The sequence below is a fragment of the Leguminivora glycinivorella genome, chromosome 13 (assembly GCF_023078275.1).
Source record: "Leguminivora glycinivorella isolate SPB_JAAS2020 chromosome 13, LegGlyc_1.1, whole genome shotgun sequence".
Classification (NCBI taxonomy): domain Eukaryota; kingdom Metazoa; phylum Arthropoda; class Insecta; order Lepidoptera; family Tortricidae; genus Leguminivora; species Leguminivora glycinivorella.
In genome coordinates this window covers 8,494,210-8,511,881 of record NC_062983.1, presented here as the reverse complement: position 1 = coordinate 8,511,881, position 17,672 = coordinate 8,494,210, and the positions used below count along the sequence as shown (strand labels likewise).

Genomic DNA, 17,672 nt, shown 5'->3' with positions numbered 1-17,672 from the left:
TTCGTTGACAGAATATATTTATAGCGTGAGGGTAGTAGCCTAATTTGGAGCGAGAGGCCAGATGCCAGATCGGATTGTCTCGCTCTACCGCCGCTATTGATGTCGTATTAACATAGCTCCAATTCGGCTTATGTGTCATCCTACAATTGTTATGTATTTAGCCATTATAATATTTGTTAGAACGAGACAATCAAGACAGGCAGAGCCGTCCATATTAGCCCTACACATCTAATGACATTTAAATATGCTCACGCTAAGGTCGTTAGCGAAGCATCACCCAGTGCGACTAGGTATATACGCGGTCCAGCCGCGCACATTCAGTGCGTCTCACTGCACGCTACTACGGAGACACTTCGAAAGCCACCCACAGCCCATTGTACTGCTAGCGTCCCTGTCTCATTAAGTGCATTCAATATACTCACGCTAAGGTTGTAAGCGAAGCGTCACCCAGTGCGACGAGGTATATACGCGGGCCAGCCGCGCACACACAGCGCGTCTCACTGCACGCTACTACAGAGACCCCTAGAACCACCCACAGCCCATTGTACTGCTAGTGTCCCGGTCTCTTTATATGCATTCAATATACTCACGCTAAGGTTGTAAGCGAAGCGTCACCCAGCGCGACGAGGTATATACGCGGTCCAGCCGCGCACACACAGCGCGTCTCACTGCACGCTACTACAGAGACACCCCTAGACCCACCCACAGCCCATTGTGCTGCTAGCGTCCAACCGGTCTCTTTGTGTGCGATTAGAGATATGCCTTCATCTGTAACCTGCAAAAACCAGAACATTATGATATAACGTGGATTAAAATAGCCATTCTCAGTATTTCACATTGTTTCATTCCTATGGTTTAATTTATAGAATAATTAGTACCTGTATGAGTTGGTTGTGGCAAACATTCCCTGTGTAGAAAGTCTGTCTGTCGGAAACAAATCCTTTTATATCTGTTTCTTCCACTTCTTCCCCGTTCAGTGTCAATACCCTGCAAAAAATTAAAAATTAAAGTGCATAGACTTCCAGCAAATGGAAAAGAGAAATGTATATAAGGTCAATAGGGGTAAGTGTGTCGTAAGGTGAAGTGTGTCTGGCTTTCACATTTCACATGCTTAAACAATGATCATTGTTTATTGAGCGTTCAATACGTTAACTGATAATCGTGAGTAGCAAAAGTATGAACTGGCAACACCACCTGTAACAATGAGTATTAATGTCTATGGACCACGAAATTAAAATTTTGAAAAAACCCCCGACATAGTGGAACGATTTTCATGAAATATAAGGCTAAGAACACTCCGGAATAACTCAGCTTTCAAACAAAAAAAAAAAACGAAATCTAAATCGGTTTACCCGTTTGGGAGCTACGAAGCCACAGACAGACACATATACAGACAGACAGACACGTCAAATTTATAACACCCCGTCATTTTTGCGTCGGGGGTTAAAAAGGCCATGTGGAGGCCAGACACATTTCCCCTTATGACATACTTATCCGTATTGACCTTACTTATGAATCGGCTTTATAATCGGACGTAGATAGATATACATAGAATTCTTCTTTTTTTTTGGAGACAAAATAAATCATTATAAATAGAGGTAGACAACAGGCGGTCTTATCGCTAAACTAATTGTACGTACAACTAATTCTCACCTGGTTTGTCCTACAAATGCTAGCACCAACGTATCATTAGAAACGTGTACACTCCCCTTTGCTGTGTTAAGTACACAGCAAAAAGGAGTGTACAAGATCCTTGTTTGCCACCGACGTAGTATAAAAAAAACCAACGTATCATGATAGGTGGAATCCTGGGCAAGAGTTAGTGCCCACATTCCCTTGATGCCCGGCAGGTCTATGGAGGCCTACTCCTGAACACCAAGACTTGTTCTTATATGTAGACGCTCCATGTGACATATTAAGCAAGTCTTACCTGGTTTGTCCTACAAATGCTAGCACCAACGTGTCATGGTAGGTGGAATCTTGGGCCAGAGTTAGTGCCCACATTCCCTTGATGCCCGGCAGGTCTATGGAGGCCTACTCCTGGACACCAAGACCTGTTCTTATATGTAGACGCTCCATGTGACATATTAAGCAAGTCTTACCTTGTTTGTCCTACAAATGCGAGCACCAGTGTGTCATGGTAGGTAGAATCTTGGGCAAGAGTTAATGCCCACATGCCCTTGATGCCCGGCAGGTCTATGGAGGCCTGCTCCTGGATGCCGATGCCGTTTCGGATGATACGCAGCGAACCCATTTTGAAGGCCCCTGGAAAGATGGTAACGTGTAAGAAGTATGCAATTATCTCCACCTCAGTCGTTTACTTTTGATCGAGTTGTGGTTACATGTTGATAATAATTGTATTGAATAAATCCAATACAATTCAATTGTATTTAAAAAAGTCTCGTACCTTACTTAGGCCAAACTTTTATAGCCTTCATAATGTTACCGTTACATAATACATCCATACTTACCAGTGGCGGAGCGTCGATACAACTCGATTCCCAACGGGTTCCCTAAAATTATCTAATATCTGTAGAAGTCCATACGAAACAGATTCCGAAAACCCCTCCGCCCCGCCACTGATACTTACTAATATTATAAATGGGAAAGTGTGTGTGTCTGTTTGTTTGTCCGTCTTTCACGGCAAAATGGAGCGACGAATTGTCGTGATTTTTTAAGTGGAGATACTCGAAGGGACTACTATTTGTCTCTTTCTAACGCGAGCGATGCCGCGGGCAAAAGCTAGTATACTATAAACAGCTAATCTATCTGGCGATCTAGGCGATCTATGCACGACCCTGTAAATGACGAATGACAGTACACAAAACATTAGAATAGTGAGCGTTGTACCAACCTGAGCAGGTGATGAGCTGGTTCTGGCCCTGCCTCTCCAAGTCGACCACACACATGTCGACGATGGGCGCGAGGCTGGTGAAGGCCTCCATGGTCTGCACGTACTGCGCCGCCTCTTCGCGCGCGGCCGAGAGCCGAACTAACGCGGAGTCGCCGAAACGAGAGCCGATGAACACGACTCCATTGTCGAGGTACGTCATGCATTCGGGGATCGGGATTTCACCTGAAAAAAATTCGTGGATTAGAAAGGTTGACAAAGTAATAAAAGATTGGCTCTTGACATACCGTTGCTCATATTACTAAATTATAACCGGACTTCATCGCGTAAGACTTACGTTTATATTGTCACATTACGACCGCGGTCACAGGCAGACTGACGGAGAGTTGTACCTTCTTCTAGCTGTACGAGTTTTGCGAACTACTCGCACTTGATGATCATTAGTCACTTTTACGCTAAGGTTGCCACTTTGCCTACACACAACAGTCACGACATCTGATGGATGGAAGTTTTCTCACGTTTACACTTGCTAATCACCGGATTCCGCGAAGATGAAATCCTTGCCATTAATTTTGGTTGAAATTACGATGTTTTTCAATCGCTTCACATCTTTCCTAAACGCAAAACGGTAAAGACGTTCAGTTTAGTTGAAAGGATTTTGGGATTGTGCAATTCAATTAGGGTTTCTGATTTCTCGACCTATTAGATTAGAAGTCTCGAGTTTCGAGAAATCTCGAGCCCAAAGTCTCGAGTCGTCTCGAGTCTCGAGTCTTTTTTTATAAATGGTAAAATTTTGATAAAACAATAAACAACAATATGATTAGTAGTTTTTATTGCACCACACTATCATAAAAAATGCGTAAGAGCAATAAAAATCTTATTTGAAATAAACATAAATCAAATTTTTACAAGAAAACTACAATTATAGTCTTGAAAATAATACCTAATCCTTTAACTTCCCCGCCTGTGCACGGGTTAAGTAAATTAAAATGTCATGTATTAAATCATAATGTCATTGAAATTAAACGTTTAAAATAACTTCTTCTTCTTCCTCGTTTCCTCATTGCCGAGGTTCGCGACCACAAGTAGCGTGTCTCCATTGAACGCGGTCATAAGCCATGTGGACTGCACAGTATACGCTGTCGCCACACGATTTCTTCACACAGTCAGACCATCTCTTACGAGCCCCACCCCAAGAATGTTTACCATTGTCCGAATGTGTCCGAAAAATCTGAGGGTCGCTCTTGGCATATTTTAGAGAGCCGTGTGGTGATATTCAGTTCTTGCAAAATAGAGATGTTTGTTAGTTCTTCTAGCTTTTCAAGTTATACTCGTAGCAGTCTTCGCCAGCACCACATCTCAATAGCGTCAATCTTAGCCACATCAAAACTTTTCGGGGTCCAAGTCCATAAGTACATAAATATCGAGATTATTGAAATAATCGCACTTTATTTTGACGTCGGATTCCTCTGTTCTTCCAAATCTTGTCGAAGTTAGCCATAGCACTCTTCGCGGGTTATCAATGACCCAAGATACATAAACGCGCTGACTTTTTTGTAATGACGAATTGCTTTTAAATAACATGAGGCTGTCAAAACTAGCCAAAGTCGCTGCCAGCTTACGTTGGAATGAGAGGTTAGATCGCTTTATCTCGTTATAATTTATGACCGCCGTTCGACACCGTCCCCACCGCCTCGCGATGAGACCGGGCAGAAGGTAAAAAGTTGCATTTCACTTCAGGTCGTACTTTACATTCGGGCCTCGAGACGTCTCGAGTACCTGTCATTTTTTTCTCGTCTCGAATGAAGCCGAAAGTCTCGAGAAGTCTCGAGTTCGAGACTCTCGAGCAGAAACCCTAAATTCAATCCAGTGGACATTCCTGACAGTGGTTCTGACATTCCTGACTCCAGCCACACCTCGGACACTGGCGATCAAATATATAAAAGAGGCGCGTTCCTAGCACACAGTCTAAGTTCGTGTAGGTGAACGCGTAACTATGCTTGTACGAGTGAAATATGACAGGTCGATTTTCGCGTTTTTGATAGGCGGTAACTGTGAGATAACCGAGAGGGGGTGGACGGCACTTTCAGTCGGAAGCGGGAGTGGCCATACTGTACGATAGTACTCTTTATTATACTGTGCTCCAGCAAATGCTTAGCTATAAATAAGTACTTACCAAGTAACTCCACTTTAAGATCCTTGACCGCTTGAGTGCCGTCAATTTTCTCCTGCAGTTCTAACAACAGCATGAACAGACGGCCAGCTATGTCGCCGAGCAGATATCGCAATCCAGCCGTGTCCACGCGGCAGTAACAGTTTATTGGTGTCAACTGTAAAACAATAAAAATTTTAACCAACTTCGAAAAAAGGAGGAGGTTCTCCATTCGTAGGGATCTTTTTTTATGTATGTTCCCCGATTACTCAAAGACTCTGGACAGATTTGAAAAATTATTTGTTTATTCAAAATGGTACCCAAGTGGTCCCATTCTCAGCATCTGATGATCAGAGAAATCGAGGGTAACCCTCAAGTTTTATAATAAAAAATATCAAAACAAGTTTTCAAAGGATAGAGAATTCGCATGGTATCCCTCAGTTTTCCTCAAGCATAGATATTAAGAGCAAGGCACTTCGTGAGGTAATGTGCTCGTGACGTAATATAGACGTGCCTCAACCGAGGCAAGTTGCTCGGCTGAGCAAACGCGCGCACTGCCTCGGACGAGGCACGTCTACATACCACGTCTGCAGCACGAGGCAATCACTTTAGTCTACCTGAGGACACTTCTGTCATTCCTAAAGAAATGTATATTGATCCCTGAAAAAATGTTATACCTTGATTTGCGGCGGAGCAACAGCTACGTAATTCTGTCCATCATGGTACACTATAGACTCTGTACCAATTACTATAGCACCACCTGGAAAAGATTTACAGACAAGCTGTTAAGTGTTCATTTTTGTTTATACTACCTTGGTGGCACACAGGCATGTGGTAAGCAGTATAAGTAGCCTATGGACACCCGCAATTACATTTATTATTATTTATTATTATTTGTAAAGCAGGCAGGCAGTTGTAGTAACTGATAAAGCCTGTATCCAGTTGTCGGTACCGGTTTCAGGTGTTATGTGGAATTAGCACTGTGCTTGTCTAACTTATTCTTGAATTCGTTTACACTTTGGGCCGATATTACATCCTCCGGGACCTGATTCCAAGCTTTTACCACTCTATTACTAAAGAAATGTCTATGAGGATTGTTGCATGACCTGCGAGAGACCAGTTTATACTGATGACATCTCAGACGGGTGGTACATGTTCATGTTTTTGACAAATAATTTATAGAGGCAATTATGTGATGTTGATGTGCTCGGTAACTTAAGGTGGTTGTCCTGACGTGAATTTCATACAACTTTATTGACATGATATCTCGTCATACATAGCTTGTATGAACTTCAAACCTTGACGTGTAGTTAGTTACTTATGCATATATCTCGCATAATTCTACAGAAATACCAGTTACTCTTTAATATTAATTAATATCTCATTTGAAAAAATGGGAAAATTGTAGTCGATAGCTTGTTTGTGTGCGTGACCATGCGTGACCTTACACTGTCCGTGTAAAGCAACATGGCGAAGTCAAGTTTAATCATAGCGAACACAGATGTCATCTTAACACAGGTAACCTAACTATTTAGTAACAAATTTCCTCAATAGGTGGCTACGGATAAAATTATCTCATTACAAAATAGTGAAACATATTTTACATTGCAAAAATACTCCAGTAAAATTGGAACCATTCATTCGTACAAGTAACTATGTAATCGGATGTCAGGTAAGATTTGCTTTTTTGATAGTTTCCCGGAATCTTTTTTAATCACTAACCAGTTTAAGACCTAGATTATATGTAATAAATTTACAAGATTAAAATTAAAATGAAAGATTATATATATTTTTAACGCATTATCATTGATTTATTTACTGAACTAAAAGATTAAAATATTTATAGGAGCATTATCATTACCTCATTACATAATAATTGTGTCCGGGAACGTGCGGAGGGCACTTTATTTGCCATAGACAACTTATGCATTTTTCTGCATTTATTTTTTCCTACTACCGCTTGATTTTGTTTCCGTTTATGTCAAAAGTGTCAAAACAGTTTCAAAATATTGTAAATTTATTGCAAATAATCTCAGACATTTAGTTGAAGTGTTATTTGTTCTTTGTTATATAACGGAGAAACGGAGGGTGGAATTTTTTGTATAATAATTGTATATAGGTAAGTAGTGAATGACAAGTTATTGTTTAATTTAAATAAATGTCACTGAACTTCAGAACCTACATTTTTGCTTTCATAACATCCGATCTTTCTTCGCAGATTATAGATTTGTCTGGTCAATTAGTTTGCCCCGAACACCGCTATGGGCAGAACCACAAAGCGGCGTACAAAAAACATACGTAAACGACGTAAAGTAGGTACAAGCTGCCTTACAATATCACTATCACCATAGCACCAAATCGTATGTACTTTTTTTACTATCTTTAATTATGTATACCAAATCATACAAAACCTTTACTGCTACTTACGTACGTTGACGCACTTAATGCAGTCTTTACTGTCCAAATCATATATACACAAGTAAATGATACCTCGCAAATACCTTATTGTAAATTTAATAAGTACATTTTCCATGTACGGATTTTTTTTTTATACTACGTCCGTGGCAAACAAGTATACGGTCCGCCTGATGTAAAGCGGTCACCGTAACCTATGGACGCCTGGAACTCAAACAGTGTCGCATTTGACTACATTTTCATACTTGTGGGCGTTGCTCGCGTTACATTTCTTATGTTCTATACTCACCAGCTCACCACCGTTAAGTTTGCCCGTATTACATTTACACCCATGTATACTTAAATAATAAAATAAGATAAGAATAAATTATTTTCACTACATTAAATTTGTCAAGCACAAATTAAACAACGTGGAGCAGGAGACGCATACGGGATGGTTCCGGCGCCCCCGAACAGTCGGGAGGCGAGGGCTGCGAACACAACATGGTCAACATGTCACCATTTGGATTTTTAATAAACTGTTTTAGCTAATAAAATACGATTAATATGAAAGTCTATTTTTTCCCTCAGAAGTGTGTTAAATAATGTCTTATGAAATATGTGTGCATTGTCCATTACACACGTCAGCTCTCTTATGCGCACTAGTTTTGCTTGCATGCACAATATCAGAGCATTTCTTTTTTTGCCATTTTTTTTATTTGATTTTTTTAGGGAAATTTAGGTCAATTGTACTCAGAATCACGAGTACTTTCAATATCACTGGGAGACAAAAAGTGTCCCAGAATTTCCATACATTTTTGTTACTTTCCTCTTTTGTTACCCAACACAATATGTACGGGAAATAGTAACAAAATAAGAAAAAATCGCGTGAATTTTCTTTAATTACAATTAAGGATTGAAAAGGCTAGTGATTCTGAGTAGAAATTTTTTCAAAAATATCGTATTTCATAAAAGTGGCAAAAACAAAGAAATGCTCATCACCTCCTGTGATTACATGTGTTGGTCATTAGACCAACCTAGCATATACCTGAATCATTACTAGGTATAGGACTTTTTATCTCATACCGTGATTCTAAAATCCGTGGAGTAGCCATATGAAAAAATTTCGAAGTCTAAGTCCAACAGTATGTAGTCAATTTGAACTAATAATGTTGTATGTTATAGGTATAAATCGAGCATAGTTAATTTTATTTTAATAGTATTTTTTGTATTATAATATAATATTATGATAAAATTTACTAATAATAACATTATTCAACTACAACTAGGGAACAAATCAAATTATTTTATTGAATATTTTTCGATTTGTTCTTTTTTCAAGTAGTCACACTACTATATATAAATTATAAATTTAAATAGATATCATACACGAAAGAAAAAACGACAAGGCCCACTAGTGGCCGAGCCGGAAATCGAACCCGGGTCTTCAGCTTACGCGGCTAACGTCTTCACCACTAGACCACCCGCTCTAGTTGTATAGATGCCGGCGCCGGCTAGTTGTATTTAATGGCAGCACCATCTCTCTCGCTATATCGTAATGCTGCAAGGATTCGTATAGGAGGTGCAAGCACTAATTGCTCGCCCTTAGAGTTGGTCAAAAGGCGCCTAGCCTTATCAAAGATAAGATACTCTAGAGAAATTTCGTCGGGTACCACGGCGGGCGGGTGGTCTAGTGGTGAAGACGTTAGCCGCGTATTCCCGGCTCGGCCACTAGTGGGCCTTGTCGTTTTTTCTTTCGTGTATGATATCTATTTAAAATTATAATAACATTATTCGTTAAAATTAACTATTATTATTAGTAAGTTCGAATAAAATGAACTCAGTAACGATGTTTACTTATTTATATTTAATATGACATCATACTGTTGGACTTCGAATTATTTTTATATGGCGACTCCATGGATTTTAGAACCACGGTATGCGATAAAAAGGTATGGCTAATCATTACATTTCATATAGTGTTGTTTCCGCACTAGTTCGCAAAGTGACCGTATAGTACATTACTTGACATTTCGAAACTTCCAAGGGTCATAAAAGGGTCAGCACGAGCACAGAGCCGCCAGACCTTCCTAATTTTCTCAAGTATAAAACAAATGGGATAATGTACCATATTCGTCAGAAAATACTGTTCGGTGTATAAATATTGATATTCATCATTTTCTGACTATTCCGCCGATCGTTTACCAGACGCTTGAAAATCTTTCTAACTTACCCTAATTTTTGAGCGAAAATGGTTAAGAAATAATGATTATGAATTCCTAACAGAATTTTCTGATATAATTGTGGAATATGAAATAGAGGCGATACATTTTAATAAGTTGCGAATTGAGGACGGACTGCGGAAAGAAAATATCACTTGTTGCAAGCTATCCAAAAACGGTATGTATTAGTGTGTAAGTACTTGTGTGACTCATAAATATATGTACTAATGTTTTGCAAAATTATTTTTGCCCGTGAAAGTACACAAATACCTACACACCTGTTTATTATAAGCGTGTATTGCCACAAGTGTCTGTAAAAATATCTGTAGGAATTGCATAGCTTTTGCGTCAATGTGTCGAGCTATGTTTCAACGATTCTAAATTCCTCCCTAAATTCACAAGATGACGGAGATCTGTCAAATGGTTGAAGAGAAAAACGTGAGATAGATGTATGTGATGACAATTATGTACTCTTTTCGATGGTTGTCAAGTCACATACCTAAAATAAACGTTTTTTTTATTTAACTTTAGACGTTATTATCTGCGGCATACGTTTGTTTTTTTTATAAGGGTCAAATTTGAAGGCGATGAATTTCTACGTATTTACATAAAATTTTAAAACGTTAAATATTACAGATATGTTTGTGGCAATACATGCTTATAATTATATGAATAAACAGGTGTACTTTCACGGGCTTTGAATAATTTTGAAAAATATGATCAAATATATTTATGACTTTTTAGATGCTTACATATATTTATGAGACTTGCTCTGATTAATATGACAGATGATTTGTGTACATATTTTTGAATGATTAATATGTTCAGATAAAAATGTACCTTTCTATGCGCATTTATTTTTGAAGCCTTGGATTTGCTCATATATATAACTCGACTGTGCTTCGTGGAAACTACATTGCCATTCAAATGTGAATTCCATCAAGAGAATGGTCCGGATGCTTCATGTGCATTAAATACCTTTTTATCACAATTTATGTAGAAGTTCCAGATAATGAAGCACCTTATTGTACTGCAAGCATAAGGATCCTCTTGATCAAGAAAGTGATCAAAAAATGTTTGAAATTTAAAATATCAAGTTTTAGGTAGGTAACTAAAATGTGTATGTCAGGTAACGCAGCATTAATTGCTCGTGTAAGACGATAACATACATAATTTGTACGAATCAGGTAGGTCATAAACGTTACTAAAACTAAAATATTCCTCCCTGGATCGTACCTGGCCCAAGTCCCCATTATTCCCGCTGCATTACCTCGCTGGACCAGATACGACCCAGAACGAGGATCGCAGCCCCTCTCCCGCAAACGACGCCCTAACTCTTTGAAAAAGGAGCGAGCCTCTGAACCCCAAGTCCCCGCCGTCTCAATTGCCACCGCCATTTATTTATTCATAATTAATGAATAAATAAATGGAAGTTGACGATAATAAAACATCCAGTAATATTCGGGATGTTCAAGTAAAGGTATCACTGCCTCTAACCTCCTTGTCGCTACGAGCAAACATGACTAAATGATGAAGGATAAGTAAGTACGAAATTTCCCCGTGTGTTTATATTATTATTAATTTATATCGAGTTAATACCTACACACACGCGACAACATGATACGTTTTGCTAAAGGCTCCCATAAACGATTACAAGCCTAAATGAACTATTAATCGTTTGACTTTGTCTCTCATTTTAGCTTATATAAAAATGAGATAAAACATATGACCAACACGGGAAGCATGGTCGCGCGATAGACGATAAAATAGCAGGCCGTCCCTATCGCACTATTTGTAAGTGCGATAGGGACGGCCTGATATTTTATCGTCTATCGCGCGACCATGCTTCCCGTGCAATAATAACTGCTTTCAATTTGCTTTACATGCTAGTTTTTGACAGACGACAATTTTTTTACAAAATTGTACTATAACAGAACTGTACCTACACAAGTTTTTTGTCAGGTGGTCCGGTTTCGAACTGGTCCGTGACCATAGACAATCCGCCGAATCTCCTGCAAAATTTAGTTCGTCTGGATGCGCCTTTCTGCTGAATTATTTTTGCTATGAATTCACATCGTACACCACGCCATCTAGTTTAATGTTTTGTCCCTAGTTAGCTAGTAAGGTTAATAAGAAAAGTCCAAGTTTTTACTAGTGACCTCTAGTCTAAATTGGCCGCAACGGCTACGAGACTGACACTGATGGATGACAGTAGATACGCTAGTGTGCGTGAATGCAAGAAATTGCAATATATTGCAGTTTTTACATGCTATTGATAAATCGAGACACAGTTGAGCTTCATATTTCTCGGATTGGGTGTCATATTTTTTTTTCTCCACGCCGAATCGAACAGGTCTTGAAAAATTTCTTGACTTTTAGAAAAAATGGTGATAATTTGCAAATTGTGCACAGTAACGCCATCTTTTAGTGCTTGGTCGGCAGGAGATCCCGGGACTTCCACCTTAAGGTAATTTGTATAGGCATTATTTCCCGGCAAATTTCCGAGGCACATCGAGAATAAATCGTGGTCTTGGTCTAATACCTAAGTCTTAAATTGCTTCTAATAAAATATTCAGTAACAACAACTCAGTCTTAGCTTATTATATTATGTTATTACATTTATGTAAAATAATGAGAATATGCTTACCAAGTGGACTTGGGACTGGGATCAGAATGGATGCCTCAGTTTCCACATTATCCTGTCTCCAGGGCACCTTTCCAAATTCTTTGTCTCTTAAATTTATTTCATGAGTCTGAAAACAAACATTATATTTAGAGCAGGTATAGTATAGGCTACTTGCCTTCTAGTCAAATCAGCTTCTTTTTAAGAACTGTCAAAACGGATTTTAACGACTTGCTAATATGGAATTTATATGAAATCGAATTGAGTGATGTCACGGTCAACTCGGTTACTTTAATTATATATTTGTATCTGACTTATTAAATAGAAATTGGATTTAAAAATAACTTCTGTTCATGTTTTTTTCATAATCATCTGATGATTTATTTCGTGCATGGTATAAAATATTTAATTTTAAGTACAGTCAAGTTCCCTATTCCCAAATTGTGCATTGTGGCGCCTTGAGCCGAAGTAGAAAGTAAGAAGGGGCAGTGGCAATAATTACTATATGTATGAGTTCCATGCCTAAAGGGTGTTTTTTGCATCAAGTGCAATACAGACCTTTTTACTTTTTATGAATATTCTGTTAATATGTCTCATTTAAAGGAGCATTCCATGGGCTGTCCCGTACAAACGCATTTTATTTCGTGTGTTGCGATCTCTTTTGTCGTTCGAGCGTTTAAAGCAGGCAATCATGTTTCTGTGCACATGTTGCATAAATTCTGCACATTGCCTTAGAAAAATATAGTCTTACACCAGCAAATTTGCAGAAAATTCGCGTTTGTATCAGACAATGGTAGATTATTTTGTGGAATGCTGCTAAAATATAAAAATTAGAAAATAGGTAATGTAATCCTTTTTATTGGGCCCTTTGCCCCACAGTGGGACACCTGAGACTCCTGAGAGGCTTTAAGTTTTACCTTAATGTGCCGTCCATTGAGATCTTGGTGTATTAAAATGAGTGTAGGATTAGCACAGCCATGTAGAAACTCGGCATCAAACACATTGAGTTCCTCCAGTCTGAAAAAAGGGAATATTTTCCATAATATGTCTGTCACAGGGTGTCCACTACTAAACCCAAAAAAAATTCCCTGACTTTTCCCTGACTTTCCATGACCATTTAAGAAAATTTCCCTGACCAAATTTTCATTCAACTATTACCACTTTTGCTTAGAGTTGCAAAAAAATGTTTTCTTTTCTGTCTTGAAAAAAAAAACCTGAAAAAAATAAGTTTCTACCGTACCTCAAACAGTGAAAACGGAATCCTTATAGGATCACTCGTGCGTCTGTCTGTCCGTCTGTCACAGAATTTTTTTTTCTGGAATATGTTTGTTTTCTAAAGTACGAAATATTAAAATTTGCAAGGTAGTTCATACCTACAGTTTTTTTATCTTTATGTTAACTATCAAACTTTAATTTCTGGTTTTATAAAACTATCATTACGAAATCTGTAGTTGGTAGTTATCGCCATTTACTTTTATACCAGTGCCGGCCCGTGCACTCTATCAGGGTAGAGCGAGTTTGAGTTTCGGCGCCCTTGGGTAATCCACACTAAAAAAACACATCGCGAGCACAGCGAGCGCGAAAATTTTTTTACGTCCGTCTACTTTTATACGTCCCTGGGGCTGATAGTAAGTTATTATGTACATAACATAGGAAACAAAATGTAGTACCTAGTCTATCAGAGCAGAGTAGTTATGAGCAAGTTGCGGAAACTTTCCAAAAAATCTTAAATTTCATGAAACTTTCACGAAAACTAAACGGAATTAAAATTGATGAAATGGAAAATACTAAACACGAGCGAAGCGAGCGCGAAATTTTTTCTTTGTTGTCAGCGTCTGGATGCCCATTTAGGTGTTTTGCCACTACATGCTTTTAGGTTTCCAAGTGTTTTGAAGTTTTCTCATCGTCACGCTTATTATCCTCCTATGCTCCTTTGACTCATACAAAATTGCGCCTCTATGTGACGTTATGCGCCATTGGCTTTAAGTGGAACTCCGCTTTGGATTGTCGGATAGATACTTAGAATTTGGACAGCGACGTAACTTTGTCTTTGTCGTTTTCACCCTAGCAAAAGCAAATTATGAATGTTGTATATGGTGACATTGTGGTGCAACTTTCCAGTTAATCTGAATCACAATAACTGAATTTATTCCAGACCCCCTTCGCCATTTTGGAATATGTGGGTAGGGCATCCAATGTAAAAAAAATCTGGATTTTTCCGCATTTACGATTTTGGGCCGGATAAATTAAGGTCAGCTAGAGCATGAAGATATCTCTGACATCTCTCATTAGCAATCACTGGGATGGAGGCCAGGTACTATACTTGTAATGAAAAGTCTAAAGTGACAATTTTAAGTTGCCTTAAAATCACTACCGGGAATCGATCTTTGATGTCATGGATGTGATCAACCCAAGAAATCATATTATTTTTTAAATACTTTTTGATTTTTTTTCTTGGTGCCAAGTTTTTCCCTGACCTCCAAATCATTTCCCTGACTTTCCCTGACTTTCCATGACCACTATGAGCTTCCCTGACTTTTCCCTGACTTTCCCTGACTTTCCAGAAAGTGGACACCCTGTGTCATCTTAACTTCCAGACTTTTTATTAATATTGCTTACTGTTTATCTGTAAATCCAGCCCACTTTGCATTTTTTTTTAAATACCTGATCAAACACTACTTAGGATAACAAACAATCTGTCCCAAACACTGGATCAAGCCCACAATATGAATACGCATTTTTGGCAAATAAAGTTAGTAAAGGATTAAGAAAAAAGAAAACAATTTGGCAATATCAAAGATAAACAGAACTAATTTAAATGATACGAATAGGTCTCACCTCAAACTAGCAGCTTTCAGTTCCATAGAATCTTTATCGAGAGGTATAATTTTAAACAGTCCATCGTACAACCGTAACCCAATGACCCTTGCTTGTGGGTCTATGACAGCCAGTATACCATTTTCAGAAGGTTTGCCGATACTGTCAGAAACATTGCCGTGGGCTCGGGTGACCACCTCAAGATCCCCATTGGGGCCAGTCCTCCATTCTAATATCATAGCATTGTAGCGTACTGTGAGTATGAAAACTAAATCCTTTGTTTCATGCTGAAAATTTAATTCATTATAAATCAAATAGTTTGCTGTGGTTACATTATGTGTCAATGTATGTATGATGGATTGCTGGTTTAAGGCAGGGACAGATACATCTGTCCAAGAAAAAGCTTTAAATTACTTAACTATTTTAGAAATAAAATAGCCCTAATGATTGGGTACCTATTTCTTAGAAACTACTAGAAAGGGTTTATCCTTTCAGATATAAACACTTACAAGGTTACCCCTTCGTAATTAAAAAAATAATGTCTAACTAAATAAACATGTCTAAAAATAATAAATGTCCTATCACCCGCTCCTTCACATTAAACATAACACAATAAGCATCACTCTTTTTTTAAATAAAGTTAAAAACGGCATAAGCATTATAATTTACAGTCAATGTGTTTATGCTTTGCAAAGGGGTACTCTAACCTTTATCAAAAACAGCATTTTGTTCAAATCACAATAAATAGCAAAAAAATCATCTTTTACAGCTAACTGATAGCATATTAAGGTATACAGATCTGTAAAGTAACTGTAGATATGTCTCTTAGTACCGTATTTGTAAACAAAGTTATTGGCACACAATGGATACAATAATGATAATGTTAAACACTATACATATTATATGTTGGATGATAAGTTCGTTCACACGATAGTTACTCACTGGAGGCCTGAAAAGCTTCATTTTAGCGACTCGTCCATACAGTCCGACCTCTTTCATCGGGCGCAGTCCCTCCGGTGTCACTAAGTACATCTCCAATCGGTTTACCTTCGCGACCAACAGATTTAGGTCTGTTGGCGATGTGAAATTGCCTGAAAGTTAAACCATATGGACATTTAATAATGCTTGAGTCCAAATTTTGTACTAAAATCAGGTAATCTTTACGCATATTTGAGATTGATACAATGAAGTCCCACAAAATATCGAAAGTATGGACTTGACAATTGTATATTGCGCGCCGGTCTATATCTAACAAATAAGGTAAATAAACGCACAGTTCCATACGCAATCAAAGTGTTCATTCTTTAATATATCTGACAAACAATAGGATTCTACTAAAATGTAATAAAAATCATAATATACAGACATAACCTCAATTATCACAAAACATTTTTTCGTCGATTAAAATACCTGTAATACATGATGTAACGGCCGTAGGCTTCTGAGCCGTAACAATGTAATGGTATGCCATGATTTAAAACCGCAAAATAATCGCTTTAAACTAAACTATTTTATATTTTTCATAACAATATCCTTGCACAATCCAAACAATACTATCCGCCATCCGCCACAATTTGATTGCAGTGTTGCCAGCGAAATATAGTTTGTGTGCGTGTTTTTCGCTTTGCCGCTCTGCTGTGCTGGTTTTCCGCTTTCTCTCTCAGAAATTGTCAATTTTTAATTTTGTAATTTACCGCACCGATGAAACGTGAATGAAACCGATTTATTACCGAACCGAACCGCGACCGGCGCGGACGAGATTTAAGAGCTACAGCCGGTCGAATTACTTTGTCACGAAAAAAGAGGCGCGAAGTTCAAATTATCTAGCATTTTGTACAATTCTATATGATAAAAGGTTGGTCTGTATACAATTCGTATCTACATTTTTTAAATTGTCGCTTCTTTTCTAGTGACGGAAACGTCTTGAAATATTTTATAGTATTTTATGCAACTGGTGGTTAAAAGAGGTCAAAAAAGGTGAGTGGCGTGGGTAACAATTTGAGGCGAAGCCGAAAATTGTTAATAAAGACGCCACGAGCATTTTTTGACTCAGTTAAACACCGTTGCATACAATACTTTTTCTACGACCAAGCACTTATTTTGAAAGAAAATTATAAATCAACAATACCTACTTTCAGTCATCTTAGTTATCTAGTGGACCGCCTACCATTTTGAATATGCAGTTTGAGTGCAAACATGAAAATAAAACTGTCTATGGTATGGTTCTTTGAAGCCTGGCCACTAAGACGAATCGAGCCGAGTTGAATCGAGTTCTCATACATTTGAATGCGATTCGACGCGTCGTCAATGAACGCAGCAGAAAACGAAGGAGTCTCGACTCTGCGAATTGGTTTGTTAAGTTGGTAGCAATGTATTTACTGAACTGTAACAGCTATATCGTGCTACTAAATGTTTTCAGGGTATAGACTAGATAGACTTGTCCTAACATCTTTTATGTAGGGTTTTAAAGTTCTATGCACGACCTTATAACTCACGAATAAAGCTAGGAACACACTACGCGGACGTCCGTCGTGAATCGACCGCGGACGGGAATCTGGACAATGGAAATACACATAACCGTGCAAACTATCGGTCGACGGACGTGGACGTGGC

The 17,672-nt window shown here is 38.3% G+C and overlaps 1 protein-coding gene across 1 annotated transcript in view; it reads right to left on the bottom strand.

Moving 5' to 3' along the window:
• Positions 1-16,622, bottom strand: part of LOC125232492 (DNA damage-binding protein 1) — a 36,484-nt gene extending 19,862 nt beyond the window's left edge. The window contains exons 1-11 of the mRNA XM_048138177.1: positions 16,470-16,622; positions 16,002-16,150; positions 15,081-15,346; positions 13,160-13,259; positions 12,267-12,372; positions 5,681-5,763; positions 5,028-5,181; positions 2,855-3,076; positions 2,103-2,265; positions 879-987; positions 591-775 (exon numbers count right to left, since the gene is read on the bottom strand). Coding sequence (XP_047994134.1) covers positions 591-775; positions 879-987; positions 2,103-2,265; positions 2,855-3,076; positions 5,028-5,181; positions 5,681-5,763; positions 12,267-12,372; positions 13,160-13,259; positions 15,081-15,346; positions 16,002-16,150; positions 16,470-16,530 — 1,598 coding nt within the window. The 5' untranslated portion in view covers positions 16,531-16,622. The remainder of the gene's footprint in view (positions 1-590; positions 776-878; positions 988-2,102; positions 2,266-2,854; positions 3,077-5,027; positions 5,182-5,680; positions 5,764-12,266; positions 12,373-13,159; positions 13,260-15,080; positions 15,347-16,001; positions 16,151-16,469) is intronic.
• Positions 16,623-17,672: the final 1,050 nt, after the last annotated feature.